Genomic DNA, 26818 nt, shown 5'->3' on the forward strand with positions numbered 1-26818 from the left:
ACAGAAAATCATGCCAATCAATTATATGCATGAGGCTGTTGTCGTACCTGAACACTTGGGGCAATAAAATAGAGCTCTGGAACACTGACGTTGCCGGTTCTTTTAGGCCCCACCTGCTGGTGTGATGGCATGGAACATGCCTCCAGGATTTCTTTTCTCAGTGGCTGGATAATATGCTGAGAAAAACCAGGCATGCAACCGGTGAGCTGCACCCCACTTTTTTCACCTACAATTCCGCCCTGTGTTTCGAGCTCAAGTTTATAGCCAATCCTCTTCTTGCCTTATGATATTTAAGATTTTTTCCATTTGTCCTTACATTTAAGTAAATATCAGGGGAACTGAGATAACTTTTGTAGATTATTTTTGCCTTCTACCTCTCGGAGATCCCCCTCAACCAAAAGGTTTCCCCCTCATTTGTGCTTCTTCTGCCGTCCTCCAGCCTCTCGATCAAAACTTTAAAGGAAAAGGAGCTGCCAACTAAATGCATGCAAATCACATGATATATTCATATTTGAATTGAGCGCCTTAAGTCTCCCTTTAGCAGGAGTGTCTGATAACCATTGCTACTTTGTCAAGTTAAGCTGAAAGATTAGATTTGTTAATGGAGCTGGTTCTTCACCTTCATCAGAAAAAGTTAAATAACCTAATATTTAGCTTAAAAAAAACTATTTATTTTGAGTAGGCCAAAACTCCAACAAATGGAAATCCATGCCACTGTGCCTAATGCTTCAGAGAGACTGTGCCTAAGACTAACAGTTGTTTATTAGAATCTTGTTCACCAATTTCTCCTGTCTTCTCCAGTTAATGGGAAACATCACTTGGATCAATATATATAAAGGCTAAAAATAAGCTTTATTTACAAATGGACTAACAAAGACACAGTGAGGCCTTGAACAAATCTAGAAATGCAATACTTAAACAAAATAAAGTCATTTACAACATTTCTTCCAAAAGACATTTTTCCCACAGTTTGATAAGCAACTTCACAAATAGCCTTCTGTCATCGCCACAATGCAAATTTGCATGTGGTTGACGGAAATCAACGATCCAAAGTTCGCAATGTGATAAGACAGAAGCAAACCCTTGTAATATGTTGCCACAGGGCTATTTTCATGTTGCAACCATTTCTCTTGAAGTGCAATGTGAGAGTGCTAAAACATCTCAATCATCACAGTAAATGACTTTAATTATTCCCAGCCGTTAACATTTTAAAACTACTACTCCTTGTCATGCAGCCAATTCTGACTTTGCCGCAGACGCGTAGATACAAGATGGACATAGGAACAGGAATGGGCCAGTCAGCGTCTCAAACCTGCTCTTCCCACCATTCAGTCAAATCATCACTCACTGTCCCCCTGCTTCTTGCTCCATACCCCTTGAAACCCTTGGCTTGCTATAATTTATTGATCTCAGATTACTGTTTGAGCAAGTATCCGTTGCTTTTTGTCGGAGAGCGTTCCACATGTCCAACATGCTCCTACTTTCTAATTTCTTTCTTGAGTGATCTTAACGTTATGTCTCCTTGTCTGAGGTGCGCCCACTAGTGGCCATAGTTTGTTTTACCATCAACCTGGGCCGGGGTTTTCCGCTCTCATTCGTGTCAGGCGGCGAGAGTGGAAAATATCGCAAGAAGGCCGGAGTCGCGTTTCACATTGATGTAAAAGCAGGAAGCGATGATCCCTCCTCCCCTTCATGGGAAATCCAAGCTTAATTTCAGCCTGTACATATTGATCCAGGCGGGTCTGCCACATGGATCAGTATGACGTGCCAGTTTGCTGCTAGGGTGATGTCGGTTTGACACAGCGGGGGGGTGCCAGGAGGTGCACCTGGATGAAGAATGTTTCCTGGTCTGTTCCCTATGCACTGGGGTGATTTTTAAAAATGGTGTCTGGATTATTGAAGCACTGAGTTGATGGTGGGGCAAGGGAATCCAAGGCTGTCCGCGAGCGATACCTCGTGGAACCCCTGACTGCCTTCTGTATTTTTCCATGTCCCTCACTATATGGCGTAAAAAGCCACCGTTGCCGTTGGTGGACCTATCGCTGTTTTTCCTGCCCGACAATGGACTTTGTCTATATCGGAGAAAATCCCGCCCCTGATCAATTCCTTTTGGAATCCTAAAATCTTCAACCAATCTCTTAGTTTCTGTATTCCAAGGAATACAAACCCTGTTTGTATTCTCTCCTCATAATTTAACCTCTGGAATTCTGGGAATTGTGCAAGGCCAATGCGTATCCTTTCTAAGATGTGATACCTGAAAATGTTCATAGTACTCGAAATATGGTCTAAACGGGCCTTTGTGTAGCTGTAGCAAGACCTCCTTGCCTTTATCTTCTAGCTTTTAGATACACAAAGTTAACATTCCAATAGTTTTTTTGTTTATTTTTGCATCTGTGCACTACATTTTAATGAAATGTGTATATGGACCCCAAAATCTCTTCAGGCCTCTACAGTTAGCAGCTTTTCACCATTTAAAAATAAAACATTGATAAATCCTTACAAAATCAAACACCTGCTGATGATGAAAACCTGAAATAAAACTGGGAAATGCTGATAATATTCAGCAAGTCTGGCAGTGTGTGTAGGGGGAGAAACAGATCAATGACCTTTCGTCAGAACATTTCGGGTCTTTTTCAAAGATCATTGGACTGTAGGATTGGGGGGATTCTCTGGCCTCAGCATGGCGTGTTTCTCGAAGTGGGAAGCAGCCCATCGTTCGTCAAAGAACGCGCCTCCATCAATGGGATTTCCCATTCATGTCACCCCCATGCTGCCAGGAAACCTCCGCTGTGGGTGCACCGTCAGCGGGACCAGAAGATCCCGCCAGCATGAACAGCTGGAACATTCCAGCCTATACCTCTGTTTCTCTCTGATGTATGTCCATTTTTACTCCCAAATTGATAACCTCACACTTGCCTGCAATAAAATCCCCAAATATGGTTTTGCCCGGTCATTGAATGTATCAATGTCTTTCTGGGATATGATGCTCCATCTATATTACTTCCCATCTTTGTGTCATTGGCAAACTTGAAATGTTGACTTTGTTTCTCTCGCCCAGATGTTGCCAGACCTGCTACATATTTTCAACATTTTATTTTTATTTCAGATTGAGAGTATCTGTACTATTTGGTATTTTGCTTTTGTATATGGTTCTTGATTGTTTTTTAAATATTCTTCCATGGGCATTGTTGGCTAGGCTGGTATTTACTGCCCATCCTTAATTGCGATGGTGGTGATGAGCCGCCACCTTGAATTAATACAGTCCCTCATGTGCAGGTACACCCACAGTGCTGCTAGGAAGGGAGTTCCAGCGGCAATGAAGGAACAATGTAATTCCAGGTCAGGATGGTGTGTGATTTTGGAAGGGAATTTCCAGGTGGTGATGTTCCCATGTATTTGCTGCCCTTATCCTTCTAGATGATCACGGGTTTGGAAGGTGCTGTCAAAGGAGCCTGGGAAAGTTGCTGTAGTGCATCTTGTACATGGTACACACTGCTGCCACTGAGTGATGTTGAAGGTGGTAGATGTTGGAGATGGTGGAAATAGTGCCAATTAAGCAGGTTGCTTTGTTCTGAATTGTGTCAAGCTTCTCAACTGTTGTTAAAGCTGCACTCATCCAGACAAACAGCAAGTATTTCACACACTCTTGACTTGTGCCTTTATAAATGGTGGACAGCATTTGAGGAGTCAGGAGTCAAGTTGCTCTGCAGAATTCCCAGCCTCTGACCTGCTCTTGTAGGCATAGTATTTACATGGCTGGTTCTGTTCAGTTTCTGGTCAATGATAACCATCTCCTCTCCCTACCCTCCCTCCCTCCCCCGGCCAACCTCCGGATGATGGGAGGGGGATTCAGCGACGATTGATTCAGCCATTGAATGTCGAGGGGAGATGGTTGGATTCTCGCTCGTTAGAGATTGCCATCGTCTGGCACTTGTGTGGCATGAATGTTACTGTGTTATCTAACTCATTTAAGGATGGTGAATAATTGAGGCCTCAGCAGAGATCCTTGTAAGGCTGTAGGAAGCTTCTGTTACAGTTTTTAATATCTAGTCATTCCTTAATTCAAACCATAAATTTGTCACAAACTGCTTTCCCTTCCCATACCTCTCTGACTAATGTTGAAGTCGTATTTTTAATTTATAAGTCTATTCCTGCTCCCCTTTCCTGTTCAATTATTTTTACTAACCTGGGATATATAACTTCCAACCACAATCAGCTTTAGTAATGACCACCATGTTATATCATCTAGCCTTTATTTGAGCCTTTAATTCATTCCATTTATTTCCTGTACTCCGTGATTTCATTTGTAAAACTCTTACTTGTCAGGAGGCCTGTTCTTTCTCCCTGATGCTGTTTTATTCACACCATTTAAGTTGACATGTTTCTGTCGTTCTTTTTCTTTTAAATCTGGTCATTGAAATGCAGTTCCTCTCCCTCAGCTGTGTGTGCACCTCCCTGGTCTGTTTGTCCCCAAATGCCATGTGGCTAAGAGATTATTGTCCTTCAGGTTTTACTTTTTAATTTAGTTTCCAACTCTTGGTAGCCCCTCAGTTGAGCCTCCTCCCTTTTTTTTCTCTGGGTCATCAGTCTCAGCAGGAATCAGAACAACTGGATTATCTCCCATTTCCTTTCCAGCTATATTGAGGTAGGTCCACCTGGCACCAGGTAGGCAACACAACCTTTAGAAATCTTGATCGTGGCCACAGAGGATGCTATTGATCTCCCAGTTATTGAATATATTATAACTGGCATATTTTACTTTGATCTGCTCCCTTTGGACAGCTTTCTGCTTCATGGTCCCTAAGTGAGCATAATGGTTGGCATCGCTGCAGTCTTTCTCTCCCTCCTAAAGAGTATGAACTACATTTTACCTGTTGGATAGGGCCAATATCTGTTGGACCTTCTCCTCTATCTGCCTTTGGTTCTCCTACCCTGCTTATTGGCAATAACACTTTCCACTTCCTGCACCTATCTTCTAAAGTGAGCTGAAGTGTCTGAAGCAGACACAAGGTGGAACTTCCCCATCCTGGGTCTGTGGAGTGTTTCCCACTGAGGAGCCCGGCAGGAAAATATGCCGAATCCTCCGGCCTCAACCTCATTAATTATGCACCCATGAGTTCTGTGCTGACTTTTGTGGCGGGGCAGGCCTGATGGCACATAGTCCGCTGTCGGGTCCAGGCGCCATGTTGAAGACACCCAACATCACTAGCTCCTCCATTGATGAAAGAAGGTGGACCTCTAAGAACACTCTTGAGACTGGAGGATGGACTTTCTCCGGGGCACTGATTCTGGACAGTCCACCTACAGACACTCACCCCACCCACTGCTGTGGTGTTCTGGAGTCCAAAATTGCCAGCGGTCCCCATCTTGAATGCTGGGGGGCAGCCTCAAGAATTGTTCAGGTGAGTCCTGTCATCTGCACGCCATGTCTTTAAACGTCTTTTGTGCCAGCGTGTTTTCCCATTGGTGCTGTGGAGAATCAGGCATGGGTGGTTACGTCTTCATCTGAATCCCATTAGCAGGATGCAAATGAGTTTCATGCCAACCTCCAACAGGTTTCCCGATCCGCTGTGGTGGGCACCAGCAGAAGATCCTGTGGGAAATTTGCGTAAATCTGATTTTTGGGCCTCTCTGAATTCTTCACCCCTGCCCACTGTTGAACCCACTGGTAGGGGCTTGAGAGAATTCGGCTGACATTTTCTGCTTGTATGGAAATCTGAAGCAGTTTCTATCAAAACCCACATTCTTGATAACTTGCCTGCACTTTTTTTCTTTCTTACTCTTTTTTTTTGTTAGTAGTGATTTAGTTTTAGATATAATGAACATCTAAATCATGTTTAATAGATTCAGTTTGAGTTCAGATTAATTCCTAATTAATCTCTTTTTGCTGGTTTATTTTAATTTTGTTTTCCTTAACTCATAATTATTATTTATGTAAACCAGATTTGTATTTAATGTAATTTGGGCACCTTCAATGTTGATATTCTCCACTGAGTTAATTTTGTTTTATCCTCTCAGATTTAATTAATTACTCTTCGTCGTCATTTATTTATATTTTATTTATTTATTGTTGTCCCTTGGCACTGACTTCCCATCTTTGCTCTAGTGAGCAGTTCACTCCATTAAGCTTTGTGTGCTTTTGCAAGTACCTTCAGAAATGCACACGTTAAAACTGGTCAGTCAGCTTCCAGTCACAACAATTAATACCTATTCAGAGACCTGCATACGTCTGATTAATGCCGGTGGCTTGCAGCTTTTATAGAGTTAAAAGACCAGGTTAAATTTTAGTTTGACTGCTCAGTCAGTAGCTGTCTTACCTCCGTGTCACAATGCTGGGGGTTCAATCCCGACTGCAAAGACTTGAGGGAATACTGCACTGTTGGAGGTTTTGTCACTTGAATGTTAAATTGAGCCCCCATGCCTGCTTGCTAATGTGGACATGAATCAGTTCCTGGCACTATTTTGAAGAAAAATAAAGCAGTTCTTCCCAATGTCTGGGCTAATCTTTACCCCTCAATCATCATCACAAAAGCAGAATACCTGGTCATTATCACACTGCTGTTTGTAGGAGATTGCTGTGCGCAAATTGGCTTCTGTGTTTTCTACATGTGAACAGTGACTAAGCATCTGAAGTTTTTCATTAGCTATCAAATGTTCTTGGAATATTCGAAGGTTGTGAAAGATGCTCAATAAATGCAAAACTGTTGTACCACTTCCACTTCCTGTCTCCATTCTGTTACAGCGTAGCGCGGCATGGTGGCACAGTGGTTAGCACTGTTGCCTCAGAGTTAATTAAGCTGTGATGGTAATGTACCTTTAAGAGATTTCTTTTTAAATCATGTTCTCTGCAGCTCTCACAACCTCAGCTGTCATTGTTGCCGGGATGTCTGTAGAAGTCCTTTTATTGCTACTTCAATGGCTTAAATGGGGTTGTTCATTTTTATTCTGAAATTTTTTATTGCCCTGCATTGTTAGGAGGAAGACTGGTTGACAGGTCATGTGCTTTTGGACAGTTCTTTTTCCTTCCTAGTGAATTTAAGGTTTCATTTTCTGTTCGGCTGGCTGTAGGTTTAGTTTTAGAAGGAACATCAAGCTGAAAAGAAGTGTTTCTCTCTCTCTCTCTCCCCAATTTTGAAAATTCTGCTGGTTAGCTGAAAGCAAGGCTTCTTGCCTTCCTGGAGCAGACAGTCTGCTGTTGGTGGCTTGACCTGGTGTTCTCGGAAGCTGTTTGATTTTAAACTGTTCTGGGTGTAAAGAGAGGGCTGCTAGAAGTCAGGGTTTCAATTCTGCAACCAAAGGACTCCATTCCAGTATCACGTGAGCATTAGTCCTTGCTGTGGTAAACCTGTAGAAAAGGTTTTGTCTCTGGGAAGTTTTGTTTCATTGGAACATTTTAGATATATTTGTTAAGGGTTATACATTATCGTGGTTGTTTTGTTTGTGATTGATTAAAGTTATTGCTAATTTTCTTTCTATACATGTTAACTATATTCTTAAATAAATTTTGATAAAAGCTCCCTAGTGGGTCATTTGAATCATGTCTGAAATGAAACATACCATGCTTACCCTAGCCAAATTCAAAGTGCAAAATTTATGATTCAGACGGACTTCATAAAACACTTTGGAGTTTCTGATCTGAATTATAACGATTGGGGGCTCTTTTGCGGGATTTAAAATCTATATTTTTTGATTTATTTGGGATTATTGAGCTTAAAGACAGTGAGTGGTGAGCATATTTGTGTTTTCTTTTTGGGTATTGTATTCCGGTTTAAATAGGGAGTGCCTTGTGGAATAATGGCTCTTTCAGAGGCTAAGAAGTTCCTGGGTGTGGAAGAAACCACACACAAGGTGGTTTACAAAAGGTGACTAAAACAAAGCTTTTGGAATTGACAAAAATGTTGTAGTTAACATTGCCTAATGGCGTAAAGAAGGGGGAAATAATTGTGGTGACAGCTCAGCTTCTAAAATGGCCATAAACACTAGCAGAATCATTGGAAATGGCTAGAATTCAATTACAAATTAAACAGCTTGAACGTGAAAAAGAATTAAAGCAGCTTGTATTTAAAACAAAGGAGAGAGTAGCGAAAGAAAAAGAAAGGGAGGAAAAGCGAGCAGAAGAAATGAAACAGTTTGAATTGCAACAAGCAAAAGAAATGAAGCTGCTTGAATTACAGGTAAGGGAAAGGACAGCCCTAGCAGAACAAAAAGAAAAAGAGAGAAAATTTGAACTTCAGAAACTGGCAATAAAAAGTGAACGCCAGTTAAAATTGGCAGAGGTAAAGGGAAAAGTACAGGTTGAATATAGTGATGAAGAAGATGAAAAGAAGCAAGAACTTTGTAGTCAAATGCTTCATGGGGATCTATTTAAATATGTCCAAGCATTGTCGAGATTTGATGAGAAGGATGTAGAAGCCTTTTTCACTTCATTTGAGAAAGTGGCTAAACAAACGAAATGGCCACAGATCATGTGGGTGTTACTGATTCAAACGAAGTTGGTAGGTAGAGCTAATGACGTGTTTGCATCACTATCAGGGGAGATATCTGGGAAGTATAATGAAGTGAAAAAATCTATCTTGGGTGCATATGAACTACAGCCAGAAGCCTACAGACAATGGTTTAGAAATCTAAGGGAAGAACTTGGTCAAACATGCATAGAATTTGAAAGGATCAAACAGAATAATTTTGAAAGCTGGATAAGGGCTTTGAAAATGGACCAGACATATGAAGCTCTTAGAGAAATGATTATTTTGAATGAATTTAAAAATTCACTTCCTGATGTAGTGGAAACTCATTTGGAAGAGCAGAGGTTAAAACTGCAAGGTTAGCCGCAGAAATGGCAGATGATTATGAATTGGTTCATAAATCAAAGTTTGGTTTCCGACATCAGTCTCAGCCTATGAGGAATAGAAACTGGGGAAAAGAGAAATCCTCAGGTGGTAAAGGAGATCTTTTGGGAGATAATAAAGACAACTGTACCTCAGGTTAAAAAGAAAGTACAGGAGGGTGGAAGAGAGATGAAAAGCTTCAGATATTTTCAATATTAAAAAAAAATAAAAGTTTGATGCTCAAAAATATCAGCGCTCTTTCATTTTGAATATAAGAAATGCTGGTGCTACATTTTTCCAGTACTTTGTACTAATCGTAGCAATGGTATCTTGGCGTCACCTCCAAAGACCTTTCTGACATAGTAAGGATCCAGTACCGGAGGAAATTGCTGCCCTGTCTGGATTGACTTACCTTTTGAAAGAGGCAGATTAATCATATAACTGATTAATCATTGCTATGAGTTAAATGAATTATGGACATCACACACTGTGATATGGGCGATCCTTGAATGATGTGAAAGGTTGACAAGTCACTGCCTTTTTGTGCCATCCTGAAGACAAGCTTGTGATTTATTTTAATTGTTGCATCAATCTCAAATAGTAAATCTCGGATAATTTATTTTATTGAGCTTTTTTGTACTGGTTAAATAATCAAAGCTCCAACCAGTTATAGAAATGGTAATGAACAATTGCCTTTGAGCATAATGTACACATCACTAATGCAATGCCATAAGAAAGTACAACTTGACAATTACAGCATCTAATTCATGAAATTGTTGCATTATTTTTCAGTGGAAAATGTCCCAAGAGCTCCTCCAGGTCCTTCTGCTCCAAGTTGCAGGCCACCTTGGGTGGTTGACAATTCCTTTGCAGAGAAGTATGCACCAGACAAAACTACCACCATAATGACTAAATTCACCCAACCAGCTCAGCCGACCCCTCAACAAAATCGAAATTCTATTGTCCAGGCAGCGCAGCAAGCACCTGATGGAACTAACAGGACTCCAGTGTGTGCCCACTGTAACAAGGTTATCAAGTGAGTAAGGAATGCAGATAAAATTAATTGTCCATGCTCTGTACGTGGAGTTTGGGTTATTTAAAGGCTTACTTAATCGTAATCAATATAAATTTGCGATGAATGAATATTTCCAATTATCAATCGTGACATGTCTGTTATTTTACTCCACTAGGTGACCTTCTGTGAGGTTGCAGTAAATATGATGACTTTGTCTTTATGTTGCTGCTTTTTCTTTTGCATCTCCTCTCTCCTGTTTGCCTCTTCCACTGCTTTTCTCCTTTCAACACTATGCTTTGCTCTCTGGCCTCATTTACTCCTCTCGCTCTGTTTCTCCCTACCTCCTTTCTCCTCTTACCTCCCTCTCCCTTTCTCTGTTTTTGACAAAGTGAGCAAAGAGCTGTCAAAATCGCCATGCCTGGAAAGATCTTCAGGTCTGCCAGGGCAAGAAGGGGAAGTCCAGCTACTGGACCCCCAGCCCAGGGGACAGTGCTGAGATCAACGCCTTGTCCCCCAGCCCAAACCCACCTAATCCTTGGGGATCCTCCCTTTGTAGCCTGGCAGTGGCAGAGGGGCAAATGGCCGCTGGATCTATCTCCTTGACCCCCCCCCCACCGCAGAGGCCCTAAGCACCAGGTCTGTGCCAGGGTGACGTGCACTGGTGGCACTGCTAAGGGTGGGGCCTGAAGGGGAGGTGTGAATGAGGGCTTGAGGGGGGAGGACTGAGGAGGGGGTCAGGTTGGGTGACCTTCATGCCTGCATGGTGGGGAGTTGGGGTGGGGTGGGGGGGGGGAGGGAATGACCTGTAATTTGAGTAGTGGCGGGGGGAAGATGCCCCTCTTCACTGAGGGATTGGTGCTCCCCTGATCGGGGCGTGTGGCTCGGAGTTTGAGGTCCACTTTATAAATGGCACCCCAATCTCTGAGAAGCTGGGCTGGCCGATGGATTTCTCGGGATGCATAAATTTGCACCCATCAAGCGGGTGAATCCCACCTGACAGATGCTGCCACGCCAGCCTGAAACCCTCCCATTTTCCTACTAGGAGGAGCGCTCAGTCTGAAAACGGGAGAATTCCACCCAATATAACAGCAACAACATTCTTCCAACATGTTTTACTGGAAGGCAAAATGATTTTCCTTCTGATTTTATCAGAATGCAATGCATTTAGATCAGCATTAAGATTATTTTTATTTAATTACGTTTGAATTGGACGAGAAACCTCTGCTAGGGCATTTAGGACCTGGTTTCATGATGAGGAGAGTTGGATCGAGTTGGCCTGTTTGTCCAGAATAGAGGTTGGGTTTGTATTATATTTCCAATATTTTAAAGATATAGAAAACCTGTATGATCCTCGAGTGCAGTGACTCCTCGCTGAGTATCCCCACTGCAATAGAGAGCTGCGGAGCTCACTAATAATAGTTGAGTGCCAATGTGGGGCAGAGGTCCCACCCTCTGGAGCAGGCTGGCAGCTCCATCCATCCCAGCAGTACCACAAAAGCGTTGGGGGACTGCAGGTGAGGTGTGACATATGAGGCCTAGGATTCCTGGAGCAGGAAGTCTGTGGTCTTGACTCTGGAGGGTTAGGGAAGAGGGTGAGTGTAAGAGGGGGAGCAGGTAGGATGGAAGGGGGTTTCAGTCTAAGCGGGAGAGAGGCAGCGGGCTGCCCCACAATTGGAAAAGGGCCGCGCCTGAAGAGACCCCTCTTGCAGCATCATGCATCCTCCCCTCCTTGCCCTTCAATAATTTCAGTTTGTAGACTTGGCTTCACGCTCCCACCTTGCTGCCCAGACTGAATGTATAATGTTGTGGGCAATTTATTTTTAGGTTCAATAAGCTTGATAACAAACCTAATTTACCCTTAATATTCATTTAAATATTGTGGGTTGCCGATTTTGGCAACCCTGCCGTGCAAAATTTGGGGGTGAGCTCCAAGGTGGACATGAAGGTGGTAGAATAAGCAGCCACCCCATTTTATGTGCCACTCCACCCCCATCTGTGGGAAACACACCCACTGAGGTCATGTAAAATTTAGCCCTTTGTGAGGCTGCAGGCAATGACTGAGGGAAGTTGCAGCACAAACAGATATGGAGAATTGGATTACAGTGCCACAGCAGATACATGAGTAATGCTACAACAGCAATGCTTCTTTCTACCTTTCAACTGCATTGCTTGTTTTTTTAATTGATCTCGCTCTGAAGAGATTTTCCACAATATTTTTCACGCCCCTTGCTAAATTGAAAAGGCATTTCCCGTTTAATTAAGCTTTTAATTTCTTTGCTAAATTAAAAAGTATGTTTTTAATTAGATTTAGCTTGTTTTAAAATGGCAGATGTCAATTGGCTTGTGTTAGACACATCAGCATAAGAAAACACTATCTCTTTTGATCTGTTCATGTATTTCTTTTAGGTTGATTTATTAGTGTCACATATAGGTTTACATGAACACTGCAATGAAGTTACTGTGAAAATCCCCTAGTTGCCACACTCAGGCGCCTGTTTGGTACACTGAGGAAGAATTTATCATGGCCAATGCACCTAACCAGCACATTTTTCAGGCTGTTGGAAGAAACCAGAGCACCTGGAGGAAACCCACACAGACACTGGGAGAACATGCAAACTCTGCGCACACAGTGACCCAAGGCCGGAATTGAACCCGTGTCCCTGACGCTGTGAGGCAGCAGTGCTAACCATTGTGCCACCATGCTAATTGAGGACAAGATTTTAGTAATGCAAATAAATTAGCATATTAAGGTGTTTACTTAAATAATCCATTTTATGCACAGTGATCATGGGGGAGAAAAACAAATCTCCACGGGCTGCATTATCACCAATGTAGCTTGAACATATGAAAGTAATAACCTGTGTTGAAATAAATGGTTAAATAATGCCTTGAATTTGAAATCATTTTCAAATCATTCTATGACTCATACCCTCCCATTATCACAATCTAACCCACAATCTTTGAGATCTGTGTTCTCTCATTCTGGCCACTTGAGCATCCCTGATTTTAATTGTTCTAATATTGGCCTTCAATTTTCAGGAATTTCCTCCCTAAAGCTTACCCCCTCTCTATCTCACTTTCCTCCTTTAAGACACCCATTAATACCGACCTCTTTGACCAGGCTTTTGGTCATCTGTCCCAGTAGGCCAGTGTCATGTTTTGTTTTATAATGCTCTTGAAAAACTACTTGGGATGTTTGATTACGTTGAAGGTGCGTTATAATACAAGTTGTTGCAAATACTGGTTTCCATTTCGTACAAATAATTAATCATATGGATCATGAGGAAGCATATTCCCTCTTTAAAGAGTAATTCTGATTCACAATTATGAAATTATACACAAAGGTTTTTTTAGAATCCTGAAATCTTCCTTATTAGTTGCTGTATAATTGGTTTTAATGAATTTGCTAAACAATGGTAACTCTTATCTATCTTTGGCGTAGTTTATTTTGTAGTTTTAAAGCTTTGATCAATATATATCATTGCTGACCTCCATGTCCCTGACCTGTGTTACTATAAATCATAGAAATCAAACCGAGGGATGGGAATGGCAGGCAGGCATGAGTGCTTGAGCCAAGCTTTCCTGATTTGACTACATCTGGTATCTGCCAAATATAGAATGAAAAATATTAAAGGCATTTATAACCTTGCAAAAAAGAACAGCTGTGTAGCACCAAAGCTTTAAAAATAGTCACAGTGCATGCAGGAAATTTTCAGTTCCATCGCTGAAGATGATACCAGTGTGTCTGAAACTTGAGTCTTTAATATCTTATATAATTGTGAAAATGGTCAATAATTTCAGTCACTACATTTTTATAAAGCTTTAGCATCTTCTGGAGGACATTTGAGTCAGTATTGGCTAAAAGAAAAGGCAATTATTAGTCCAAGTCGGTTTAACTCCAACATAAGCAACCTATTTCCCAACTTGACATTGATCCGTGATTACAAAACACCACCCAGCTTAAGCTTATGAAACTCATTACAAGTAAATGTAATTGCAGTGAGTATGTATCATAATAACATAATCATCTCACCGATTTGGTCTACAAACTTTGTCATTATTTAATTAAAATATTCTAATATCATGATTCAAGCTGTTCTGAGGATTAGAAGTTTCAAGGTTTAGTTACTGCGAGAGAAACTCATTAAACAAGACAAGAATGGAGCCAAATGATTGCGATTTGGCTGAGAGAGAGAGAGAGCAGGATAAGAAATGACTGGTGGCAACCAGCTAAAATTTTAACGCAAAAACAAAACACCGTGGATGCTAGAAAATAAAAATAAAAACAGAAAATGTTGGAAATACTCAGCAAATCTGGCCACATCTGTGGAGAGAAGAGCAGAATTAACGTTCAGCTCAATAGCATCTGATGAAAGATCATTTTCGGTAAATAGCTAACTACCTAACTTCTCTTCCTGACCCCCAGGCTAGGCTAATGAAAGAAATGGTTTCCTCTTTTTAGGTTAGGGTCTTACCATTGGTAACTGTGCCTTCAGTTAAACCCCTCTGCCGGTCCATTTCCCTCTTTTAAGTTCCATTTCTTTGACTCTTTGGTTCCCTTTCCTAATATAACCTTTCCTGTTTTCGTATTCAGTTTTTGTCTGATAATGCCTCTGTGAACAATCTTGGGGCACCTTCTTACATTAAAGGCCCTATAAATTGGTATCTTAATTTCTAAAAGTTTAATTAAACAGTTGAAGCATTTATTTCTTTACATCTAAAGTACAACCACCATAGGTTTTGGGAGAGCGAGTCCCTGTCCACCACCATAAATCATCACCGGAGGGGAAGAAACGTGTTCTTCAAATCCACATAAGAACATAAGAAATAGGAGCAGGAGTAGGCCATCTAGCCCCTCGAGTCTGCCCCGCCATTCAATAAGATCATGGCTGATCTGAAGTGGATCAGTTCCACTTACCCGCCTGATCCCTATAACCCCTAATTCCCTTACCTTCCCTTATTCTTCCATCTGTTTGGCATGCTAATAATAATGTTAGATGTTAAAACAAGTGGAGAAAAGGTTGATTTTGCCGTGGTATTTAACCCTATCAAAGTAGATATAACTGTGACACTGTGTTTAGCTGCTGGGAGACAAATATGTGACTTGCAAACATTTCCTCAGCTGTACAACTGTGCAGAATTTATACAAATGTCTTGAGAATTATGTTTGGATATATATGAATAAATCAGATTAAATGACTGCAGCAGAAAAGTAAATTTTATAAATGTGATTTTTTTTAAAAAATCTACACCTGAAGGGGTGCTATTGTCATCAGACTTCATCAGTTTAAAGAATCAAGATTGGCATCTTTGACTTTGCTCCTTTTATTATTTAGAGGTCGTTATCTTGTCGCATTGGGCCGTTCTTGGCATCCTGAAGAATTTACTTGCAATCAGTGCAAAATGACCTTGACTGAGGGAGGATTTTTTGAGGAAAAGGGCTCTGTGTTCTGTGGGAAATGCTATGAGAATAAGCATGCCCCCAATTGTGCCAAATGCAAACAGAAGATTATAGGCGTAAGTAAATCTTGTATAATTGTAGCTTTGAATGCAGAAGTGGTTTGTAAAAAGTAAACCAACTTATGAACCAAAATCAAAGCAAGAGCTTTTAAAATGTGCTTCCTCTTGTATGTGGAAACCCAGATAGATAAACCATGAATCAGACTACTTTCATGTTTGTTCATTTTTTTTAATAGAAGGTTTGAATACACACACAAGAGTAGCTCCTCTAGATTGGGAATTACTAACTTTAAATTGAAAACAATTTAGATGCAGGTAATTATCAAATTTCAACGATGATTCAATTAATGAACTGTAGATTTGAGGGGTCATTGATATAAAATCAGCTGCAGTAAATGTTAACTTACCAGCAATATAAGTATTGCAATGTCCCTAGCTCAGTGGGTTCCCTATCATCTCGTATCTGAGACATTATTCCATTACTAATTGGTGTGTCCAATGTTTGGCTTTAAAGACCGTGGCCGGAATTCTCTGGCCGTTAATGTCCTGCCGCCGCTGCAAGCGGGCGCTCAGCCAAATCTCCGTTCACCGTCACGGAACTGGAGAATCTCACTGGAGTGAACGGCCAGAGAATTCCGGCCAAAAGGTGTGGAATCTCAACCAACTTCATTCCGAACAGAGCAGCGAGAATAGGTTGTGTGTGGGAGAGAAAAAATGTAATTGGGCAAATATGCTTTGCAAGGACATTTTACATATTTTACACACGACTCGAGATATACCTTGGAGTGCTCAGTGTCTAAAATGAGAGCGTGCTTCATTCTCCAGTTTTCACCTCTGAACATAAAAAGGTCAAAATGCAAATATTAGTTGTGGTATAAATTTCCAAAATGACCCGAACAGCCTTATTTAAGAGCCATCATCAGAAATGGTTATATTTGAACTTGGCTTACCCAAAACTCTGCAAGATGGTGCATGATGCCTGTTGCTAATAAATTTTGTGTTGCATATCCAGATTATTTATCCTAGCCATGTCTAAACAACGTAGTCAGTAAATTACTTGAAATAACTTGCATTTTCTGTTTCTAGGAAATTATGCATGCTTTGAAGCAGACATGGCATGTGAAGTGCTTTAATTGTGCTGCGTGTAAAACCCCCATCCGCAACAAAGCATTTTACATGGAGGAGGGTCAACCCTACTGTGAGAGAGGTAAATATGTTTCGTACTGCAGAAGAAAATTGAGAATACGGCCTGATAGACATTTGCTTGGTCAAAGTTATATTCATCATCATTAAGGCCAGAGTAAGACTTTGTACAAAAATCAAATGTGTATCATAACGCATTTATTTGCACACCATTTCAAATGTATTAATGCAAGCAAGCACTCTTGCATATTTGCAAAGTTAAAAATCAGTTTGATATTATGCAGTATCACAGCTATTTAGAAATTCTGGCAACATTTAACAATGTCGTATATATGCTTTCACCTATTGCCAATTGTTAAAATCCAATCTCCCCAGCTGCCCTTGGTCATGAAGATAAATAGTCTAATACCACTTTATTCTGAATCAAGGGACGAAGAATAGCAACAATATACAGTGTAAATGACTGCAAACTCATCTACACAACAGCATTGTCTCTCTGGTCAACATAGGACTGGAAGGAGACAAGAATGGAAAAATTCAGCACGTAATCACAAATGTTTAAAGGCTTGTTTTATTACATACGTAAAGAAATGATTTGTGATGAAAGTTTTTTTTTAACATTATAAAATCTTTTATATTAGCACTGGTGAATCAACAGATTGGCAGTTTTAATATGCATTTAGGAGATAATAACATGGGCATTCTTTTACAGCAATTGAATAAGTCATTTTTACTTTTTATTAAGTGGTATTTGTGACATTTTAATGATGCTTTTGGGGACTGTAAACAGTAAATGAGCTTTTTAAATGTTTATTCAGAAAGTAATTATGAAGATTATAATTATCATAGAAGCCATACAAGATTCTTAATTCATTAATTTGATTTGTTTTTAAGGAGAAAAGTAATTTTTATCTTGCAGATATTTATGTCGGCAGAATTTTACATGCCTGTGATGGGCATGTTTACTGAGGGGGGCGGGGGGGGGACACAAAAGGTGCCCATCCCTGAGCTCACCCACATATTGCAGGCTGGCCAGGCACCAAAATTGACAGTTCATCACAATATTAAAATGACTATTTAATATCACGCTGCCCACACCTTTATATATTTCCCATATTATGTCCCCATCACCTCCACCAGTATTGTTTAACCCCATATGTAACACCAGTTATTGTCATTTGCCTCTTTATGGAATGCAATATAACCAGTTGAAATCTATCAGTACAATATGTTATTCTTTCACAAAACGGGTCTATATGAATTATTATCATTATACATATGCATGCAGAGGTCTAGAGTTTTCAGTGTTTTCATCTGCTTTCCTTCCTTGCTATTTTGTCAATCCTGATATCTTTGTGGGATGTTATATCTAATCATTGACCACTCAACATCGCTAATGCAATATTTTTATGTCCTTTCAAGCAGATCCCAAACCTTTTGACAAACTTGCTGGATGATGCTTTTGGTGGTTGGTGGGGTGGTGGGGTGGGGGGGGGGGGGGGGGATTGGGGAGTGCACAGAATCAGGTTAGATGGACCCTGTGAGATAAACTAATAGCACAAAATGGGATAGTGAATCGGTAGCGCCATTTTACATTCATTCTGATTGTTCTTTTACCATTGAAGTCACTATTATATCTGCTTCTACCTCCATTTCTGAAGAATGTATTCAACTTATCTTACCGAGTAAAATTATTTCTCAATTTGTCTTTGGTTTTTTACTAATTACTTTAAATCTGTGTCCTCTAATTGCTGATTCTCCTGTCAGTGGAATACCTGTATCAAAGGTCCTCCTGCATCTATTACATCGGTCCTTAACCGTCTCTGAAATGGGGAGAACAATCTCAGTTTCTCTGGTCTCCACACTACTAAAGTTTAGCATCCCTGGTATAGTAAATCTTCTCTGCACTCCCTCCCAGGCCCTTTCATCCTTCCTAAAGTGTGAGGCCTAACCAGTGATTATCAAATACCTAAATTAGTGTTTATAAAAATGTGTCTGTAACACTAAAGTTTCTGCGGTGTACCGTACAATTAAATCTAAAACTACATTTTCTATTTGTACAATCCTAATTAGACTATGAGAAAATGTTTGGCACTAAATGTCATGGCTGTGACTTCAAGATCGATGCTGGTGATAGATTTCTCGAAGCTCTAGGGTACAGCTGGCATGACACCTGTTTTGTATGTGCAGTGAGTATCAATATGTTTTCAATTCTCCAACAATGTAATACTATAAACAAATGTCCATGTCTCTTCTAAGATGAGAGCAATTAAATGTATACTTGATTCAAAAAGCAGTCATAGTTTAAGTGGCAAATAAGTTTTGTTTTATTTATGTCAAAACACCACTTCCTTTTCAAAATAGTCATCACTGAAGTTAAAGTGCAAAAATGGCACCTCAAATTCAATTTAAAACTAAACACTTCAATCAGGCCATTGAGGTTGGCCTATTGGAATATGAACTGCCTGATTAAGGAGTCAATTGATGGGCCAATCAGGGAGTCTTTTCATTGTGTTTAACCAGGAGTGTCAGTTCCTCTGGGACTCCCAAAGGTAGACTGCTGACTGATAGCACTCTGTGTACTGCTGTTGGAATTGTAAATAAAGGGATTTTGGTGAAGGGATTTCTGCCTCCGAAGACTTATTACAAAAACCTCAACCAAATATGTTAGATATGGGCGGCACGGTAGTACAGTGGTTAGTACTGCTGCTTCACGGCTCCAGGGACCTGGGTTCGATTCCCGGCTTGGGTCACTGTCTGTGTGGTGTTTGCACATTTTCCTCATGTCTGCGTGGATTTCCTCCGGGTGCTCCGGTTTCCTCCCACAGTCCAAAGATGTGCGGGTTAGGTTGATTGGCCATGCTAAAAATTGCCCTTAGTGTCCTGAGATGCGTAGGTTAGAAGGATTAGTGGGTAAATCTGTCAGGATATGGGGATAGGGCCTGGGTGGGATTGTGGTCAGTGCAGACCCGATGGGCTGAATGGCCTCTTTCTGTACCGTAGGGTTTCTATGATTTCTATGATATGACTACAATATAAGTGAAGTATTGTTGTCTGGTTTATATTTGATACTGATTCTTTTAATTCAGTCACAATGTGTAAGCTGTTTGAATAAATAGCTATATTCAATGATCATGTTCCAGCAAAGCTAAAACAAACAAAGAAACTTTCTTTGATCATCAAGAAAATAGCTTAAGGGAAAGTTCTCACTGAGCTTTGAACAAAAGCATTTGTGTAATTTACTTGGTTTCTGCATCTAATTGACAATTATTTTGAAATAAGAGGCAATTTTTCAAATCTAAATATTGGCTAAGTATTTTAAGAGCATGATCTGTTCAAATCTTGGAGTAGAAATTGAATATTGTTGCACCCATTTAACATCGGAATAGGAGCAGGCTATTCAGCTAGTTGACCCTGCTCTGCCATTCAATTAGATCATGGCTGATCATCTACTTAACTCCACTTTCTCGTGCAATTTCCATATCACTTGATGTCATTAGTCTCCAGAAATCTCTGGATTTCTGTTTTGAACGTGCTGAAAAAGAGAGAGAATTCCAGCGTGTAAAAATGAGCACAAGAATGGTCCAGCGGTGGAAAGGACTGCACCCAATTTGCATATGCACCCAAAATACTGCAAGGTTCTTTGGGGCTTTTTGTTACTTGACCCTGGCAGTTGACTGAAATGAATGCACGTCCATTTCAGTTTGGATAGTAGGGTCTTCCAGCACTTTCAGGACCCAGTCATGATGAGTGTGCTTGCTGTGTTTCACACCAGCTGTCCTTAAAGTGAGTGGAAACAGTCATAAGATTTTTTTTTCATTCTTACCATAAGTTGGAGCTCAGAGAAACAAGACTGCTTTTTCTAGCTGCATAATGCGGCCTTTTGGCTAAGATCAAGTGTAGTATGGATTGCCTGCACTTGGTTGAGGTCATTAGGTTACACTGAGGCTTCATGTGTTTCATATGAAGCAATTTTTAAAAGCGGCATCTCGGCCTTTTGGCTAAGATGCAAATGAGCTCACGTCTTGGAGGAGGATCCTCCCCCTTCTCCAATCAGCTTGACTCATGTAGATCAGGCCCAGGACAGGGTGGTTTTGGTCTCCCGTCCTGTCTTGTCAGTCTGGATCTGAAATGTCTCAACTTGTTGAGACTCTGAATTGGATTTGATTTGATTGAATTGGAAAAGTATTTTAAAAAATTAAAAAAAATAATGCTTCTGAGTTACTGACAACATACACTATCCCACACCTCCTTCCCCCCCCCCCCCCCACTTCTCTTTCTCCCCTCTTCCCAAAGCCCACATTGTCTCCTGCTTCCACCCACTCCTTTTCATAGAATCATAGAATCCCTGCAGTGCAGAAGGAGGCCATTTGGTCCATCAAGTCTGCGCCGACAACAATCCCACCCGGGCCCTATCCCCCGTAACCTCACGTATTAACCCTGCTAGTACCCCTGACACTAAGGGGTAATTTAGAATGGCCAATCCACCGAACCCACACATCTTTAGACTGTGGGAGAAACTCACGCAGACACGGGGAGAATGTGCAAACTCCACACAGACAGTGACCCAAGTTGGGAATCAAATCCGGGTCCCTGGCGCTGTGAGGCAACAGTGCTAACCACTGTGCCACCGTGCCCATCTTCAATGGGAGAACCCTCATTTTGGAACTGTGTCCCTACGTTCTAGATTTCCTCATGAGGGAAAGCACCCACCCTGCTCCCCTCCCCTCCCCTCCCCTCCAAGTTTCAATGAAGTGAAGCAACTCTACACAGCTGATGAGAATATTGTATTGGTTGTAGGCTCCAATCCAGTCTCCATCAGCCATCTTAATTTATCCTGACTATAGTGACCAGTGCTGTAGGAACTAAATTCTAAGAACAGAATGCATCTTCACCTACCAGAATATAAGATTTTAAATTGTACTATTTAGATCTAGTGGCTGTGAAACATTAAGTGCAATTTATTTCACATGGATCTTAATTTAAACCCTTTTAACAACTGTTGCAAGTTAATTCTGAAAAGCTAGTTTGGAGTCCAAGAACAAATATTATTGTGTATTTTAAAGAAAACTTATATTTTATAGCTTGCTTGATGTGCATTAACTGTTCTACTATGTCATATTATTTCCAGATACACAATAGTTAAGAGGCCATTTGAGAGTTATCCAATTGAGTTCCACATCCTAACTTTCTCTCTCATCCCACAAATTAGTTCTCTTCAAATACTTGTCCAGTTAATTATCTTTTGATCGTTCCAAAGAATGCAAGCCCTTCCAGGTAGTCCATTCCAGTTCACAACAATCCCCTGTGTGAAACAATTTCTCTTAGTTTCCCCTCTCATTCTTTTGTCAATTATTTTAAATTCATAATCAACCCACTTGTCAGAGAAAAAAATTTCTCTGTACTTGCTCCATCAAATCCCTCCTGATTTTGAATACCTCTTTTAATCTCCCCTTGACCCATTTTGCTTGAAGGAGAAAAATCCAAAATTGTATGCATTTCTCTAGTTGTGGGAGCAGTCAGTGTAGGAGTGCATGCTTCAAAGAACAATACAGCACAGGAACAGGCCCTTCGGCCCTCCAAGCCCGCGCCGCTCCCTGGTCCAAACTAGACCATTCTTTTGTATCCCTCCATTCCCACTCCGTTCATGTGGCTATCTAGATAAGTCTTAAACGTTCCCAGTGTGTCCGCCTCCACCACCTTGCCCGGCAGCACATTCTAGGCCCCCACCACCCTCTGTGTAAAATACGTCCTTCTGATATCTGTGTTAAACCTCCCTCTCCCCCCCCCCCTCACCTTGAACCTATGACCCCTCATGAACGTCACCACCGACCTGGGAAAAAGCTTCCCACCGTTCACCCGATCTATGCCTTTCATAATTTTATACACCTCTATCAGGTCACCCCTCATCCTCCGTCTTTCCAGTGAGAAAAAACCCAGTTTACCCAATCTCTCCTCATAACTAAGCCCTTCCATACCAGGCAACATCCTGGTAAACCTCCTCTGCACTCTCTCTCTAAAGCCTCCACGTCCTTCTGGTAGTGTGGCGACCAGAACTGGGCGCAGTATTCCAAATGCGGCCGAACCAACGTTCTATACAACTGCAACATCAGACCCCAACTTTTATGCTCTATGCCCCGTCCTATAAAGGCAAGTATGGCCATATGCCTTATTCACTACCTTCTCCACCTGTGACGTCACCTTCAAGGATCTGTGGACTTGCACACCCAGGTCCCTCTGCGTATCTACACCCTTTATGGTTCTGCCATTTATCGTACAGCTCCCCCCTACGTTAGTTCTACCAAAATGCATCACTTCGCATTTTATCTGGATTGAACTCCATCTGCCATTTCTTTGCCCAAATTTCCAGCCTATCTATATCCTTCTGTAGCCTCTGACAATGTTCCTCACTATCTGCAAGTCCAGCCATTTTTGTGTCATCCGTACACTTACTGATCGCCCCAGTTACACCTTCTTCCAGATCGTTTCTATAAATCACAAACAGCAGAGCTCCCAATACAGAGCCTTGCAGAACACCACTAGTCACAGGCATCCAGCCGGAAAAAGACCCTTCCACTACCACCCTCTGTCTTCTGTGACCAAGCCAGTTCTCCACCCATCTAGCCACCTGCCCCTTTATCCCATGAGATCCAACTTTTTGCACCAACCTACCATGAGGGACTTTGTCAAACGCTTTACTAAAGTCCATATCGATGACATCCACGGCCCTTCCCTCGTCAACCATTCTAGTCACTTCTTCAAAAAACTCCACCAGGTTAGTGAGGCATGACCTCCCTCTCACAAAACCATGCTGACTATCGTTAATGAGTTTATTCCTTTCTAAATGCACATACATCCTATCTCTAAGAATCCTCTCCAACAACTTCCCTACCATGGACGTCAAGCTCACCGACCTATAATTACCCGGGTTATCCTTCCTACCCTTAAATAACGGGACCAATTAGCTATCCTCCAATCCTCTGGGACCTCACCTGTGTCCAGTGACGAGACAAAGATTTGCGTCAGAGGCCCAACGATTCATCTCTCGTCTCCCTGAGCAGCCTTGGATAGATTCCATCAGGCCCTGGGGATTTGTCAGTCTTTATATTCCCTAAACAACCTAACACTTCCTCCCTTGTAATGGAGATTTTCGCGAATGGGTCAACACTCCCCTCCGAGACACTCCCAGTCAACACATCCCTCTCCATTGTGAATACCGACGCAAAGTATTCATTTAGGATCTTCCCTACTTCTTTGGGCTCTCAGCATAATTCCCCACTTTTGTCCCTGAGAGGTCTGATTTTTTTCCCTGACGACCCTTTTGTTCCTAACGTATGAATAAAATGCCTTGGGATTCTCCTTAATCCTGTGTGCCAAGGACATTTCGTGACCCTTTTTTGCCCTTCTAATTCCTCGTTTGAGTTCTTTCCTACTTTCTTTGTATTCCTCCAGAGCTCCCTCCATTTTTAGCTGCCTGGACCTAACGTACGCCTCTCTTTTTTCCTTTTGACCAATCCCTCAATTTCCCTGGTTATCCACAGTTCTCGAATCCTACCCTTCCTCGTGTGAATTCTAAAGTTTAAATCACAGATATGTCAAATTTAAAATCAACTCTCACGCCAAGCAACTTGTTTGTTTGTCCAGGTTAGGTTAGGGAAATAAAGGCAAGCGGTTATTTTGCAAGATATTATTATTTCCATTTGGTATGGACAGGTTAGAAAATTTCTAAAATTCCAATTTATGTGGGATAAATCTTGGAAAACTACAAACATTCTGGAGAGCATTTGAAAATGCACTCGCTTGAAAATCAACTATATTATTACAATGTTTAAAAATGAACTTCATAGCAATGATGCCTGAATGTTGCACTTAAATCAGAGAGGATCTGATGCCCATTATATTTATTTTGTTTTAATGTTTCAGGTATGTCATATAAACTTGGAAGGCAAAACATTTTATTCCAAAAAAGAGAAGCCCTTATGCAAGAGCCATGCCTTTTCAACTATCTAGCTCTACACTGATGATGATGGTGACAACCAGAGAGTATAGCAGTAACTGGCTCTGAAAAGCATAGCCTCTAACAGGGCATTTGGGAGAAGCCACAAAAGAGAACTAAAATTGCAAACTCTCTCTCTGGTACAATAAAAATGTATGAAATGCTTCAAGAGACAATTAATCAATACATTACGCTGTTACATGAGCCTTTCTCTAAGGGCCAATTATGTTGCATGTCTTTCTGTTGTGCATGTAATCTCTTCTAAATTTTACCTTCCCTTTTTGCAAAGGGAAGCAATCCTAATGGTAGACATCTTGGTCATTCAAACAGTACAAGGATAGTCTGTCACATTTCACTGATATCACTATTTTGCACACATTCAATACAATTTATTAACTACTTGTTCTTTGAAAATTTTCTCACCATGCAGTATCTTTTTTTTATTTTTGAGGATTATGCAAAGCAAAATCGGTGTCAGTATTTTTATTCATATACTTTAGAACTTTGGCTATTATTGCATCTGCAGAATTAGTTTGGCTGTCTTGACAATAATAACTAGAAAAACTTCTTTTAAATATCCAAGTACAAGGATAAGCCAAACTGTTTCACACGAGACTAATTTGTTAGTAATTAATTATGTTAAGCAACATGTTATTTGCACTTGCACATGTACCTCCTATGGACTGCTGTGAGAGAAGGAAGATTTACAGCAAGTAGTTGTGTTTAGGCTGGTTAACAAATCTATTTGAAGTGCATGAAGATAACTAAATGCATATGGGAATCTGTTCATTATTTGAAACTACATTGATGCATTTTTTTAATTCAGATAGGTTGGATACTATTTATAAAGCTTAAATTGGGTCTTGTGTTTTGTATACACTTTGGGCTTACATTGCTCCCAATCAGGTTAAAAACAATATCAACGTTAATACTGCATAGTGAACATGCTCCACGCAGTCACCATGACCAGCTCTTTGCAACTTGTACCCTATCTTCTGGTGGAATTGAAAATCTCTTCTGGACTTCATCAAGGAACATTTGGAAATACAAAGTTTTTAACCAAGCAAATGTACTCGGTTAGAAAAAGTGTTGCAGGGAGTACATCAAGGTTCCTATTCCTTTCAAATAGTTTGTGTGTTGAATGCAAATGACGTATAGCCATGTATATGGCGGAAGGGGAGATTTTGTGCAGTTGTAGTTGAGGCTTAACAATTCAGCCTACAAAATCCAAAAGGAGTTATCAAACAACCAAAGATGTATTTATCTTACTCAAAACCATTTCTAGCCAATTTTAATTCTATTTAAGTAACTCCTGCCTTGCTTTTGTGAACTTATTCATGGCAAATCTCAAATGAGGGATGTGAAATATGGTACTCCAAAGTTCATTAGAAGATAAAATTGGTGATGGAGATAATAAGAATGTCCATATTGCCATTCAGCTCTGGAACTAGTTATGTCACATACGAGAAAGCTGTTTGCCAAAGGAACAAATAGTATTATATTCTGAGACTTTTCTGCAACAAATGATAGCTAAATGATCTGAAGGTGTGTGAACTGATTTGGCAAACTCATTGGCATCATTTCACTTATTAAACAATTATTTTTTGTGTTCATGTTAGGTGCAAGTGGAAGGTGCTACAACCTGGTTATCACAAATTTCATTCATGTTTTTGTAAACTTAATTCCATACTTAGATATAATTCCAGTTGTCACAGGTATGGATTCTATATTTACTAGGTGTTGGTGTAAAGTGCTTGCTTTATTAGCCTAAGTTTTATAACTTGAATTTATCCTCCTTTAGCTGAAAAGTATAACTGAGTCACGTATTGCATATTTTTTAAAACACTATTGTACTTTGCCAGGAAAAGAACATAATCATTTGAAATTAAAGCAAGTTATGATTCAAATTGTGCTTTGTTATTTTTGATCTGTTTCCAAATTGCACATACACAGCCATAACTGAGTGGCAATCGGCGTCAGAATGCCATTCCGCATCTACTTACCTGCAATAAAGTTCTTAAATGCTGTCTTGTCCGACTCAGGCTGGCTGAGATTCTGGGGTCCTAGGCGCCAGCATCAAAGTCCAAAAGAGGCGGAGCAAAAGGAGGACATGCCTGCATTTTAACGGCAGCAGCTGCTGTAAAGCAGGTGGGCTTAAAGGTCATACTGAAAATAACAGAGCAGGAAGAAGGTACGTGGATGAAGGGAGATTGGGGGAGAGGGTATGCATGCTACGGTTGTTGGTGGGAGGGGGGGGGGCGTTTGCATGTTGGGGTTGGTGGGGGGGGAGGGTCTGTATGTTGGGGTTGGTGGGGGGAGGGTTTGTATGTTGGGGTTGGTGGGGGGGGAGGGTTTGTATGTTGGGGTTGGTGGACGGGA

At 40.9% G+C, this 26818-nt stretch overlaps 1 protein-coding gene across 2 annotated transcripts in view; it reads left to right on the forward strand.

Moving 5' to 3' along the window:
• pdlim7 (PDZ and LIM domain 7) overlaps positions 1 to 25514 on the forward strand; it is a 142395-nt gene extending 116881 nt beyond the window's left edge. For both annotated transcript variants that reach the window (XM_078231039.1, XM_078231040.1), the window contains exons 6-10: positions 9618 to 9861; positions 15177 to 15357; positions 16387 to 16507; positions 18517 to 18632; positions 24367 to 25514. In XM_078231039.1, the coding sequence (XP_078087165.1) occupies positions 9618 to 9861; positions 15177 to 15357; positions 16387 to 16507; positions 18517 to 18632; positions 24367 to 24453 (749 nt within the window). In that variant the 3' untranslated portion in view covers positions 24454 to 25514. The remainder of the gene's footprint in view (positions 1 to 9617; positions 9862 to 15176; positions 15358 to 16386; positions 16508 to 18516; positions 18633 to 24366) is intronic.
• Positions 25515 to 26818: the final 1304 nt, after the last annotated feature.

The sequence above is a fragment of the Mustelus asterias genome, chromosome 16 (assembly GCF_964213995.1).
Source record: "Mustelus asterias chromosome 16, sMusAst1.hap1.1, whole genome shotgun sequence".
Lineage (NCBI taxonomy): Eukaryota > Metazoa > Chordata > Chondrichthyes > Carcharhiniformes > Triakidae > Mustelus > Mustelus asterias.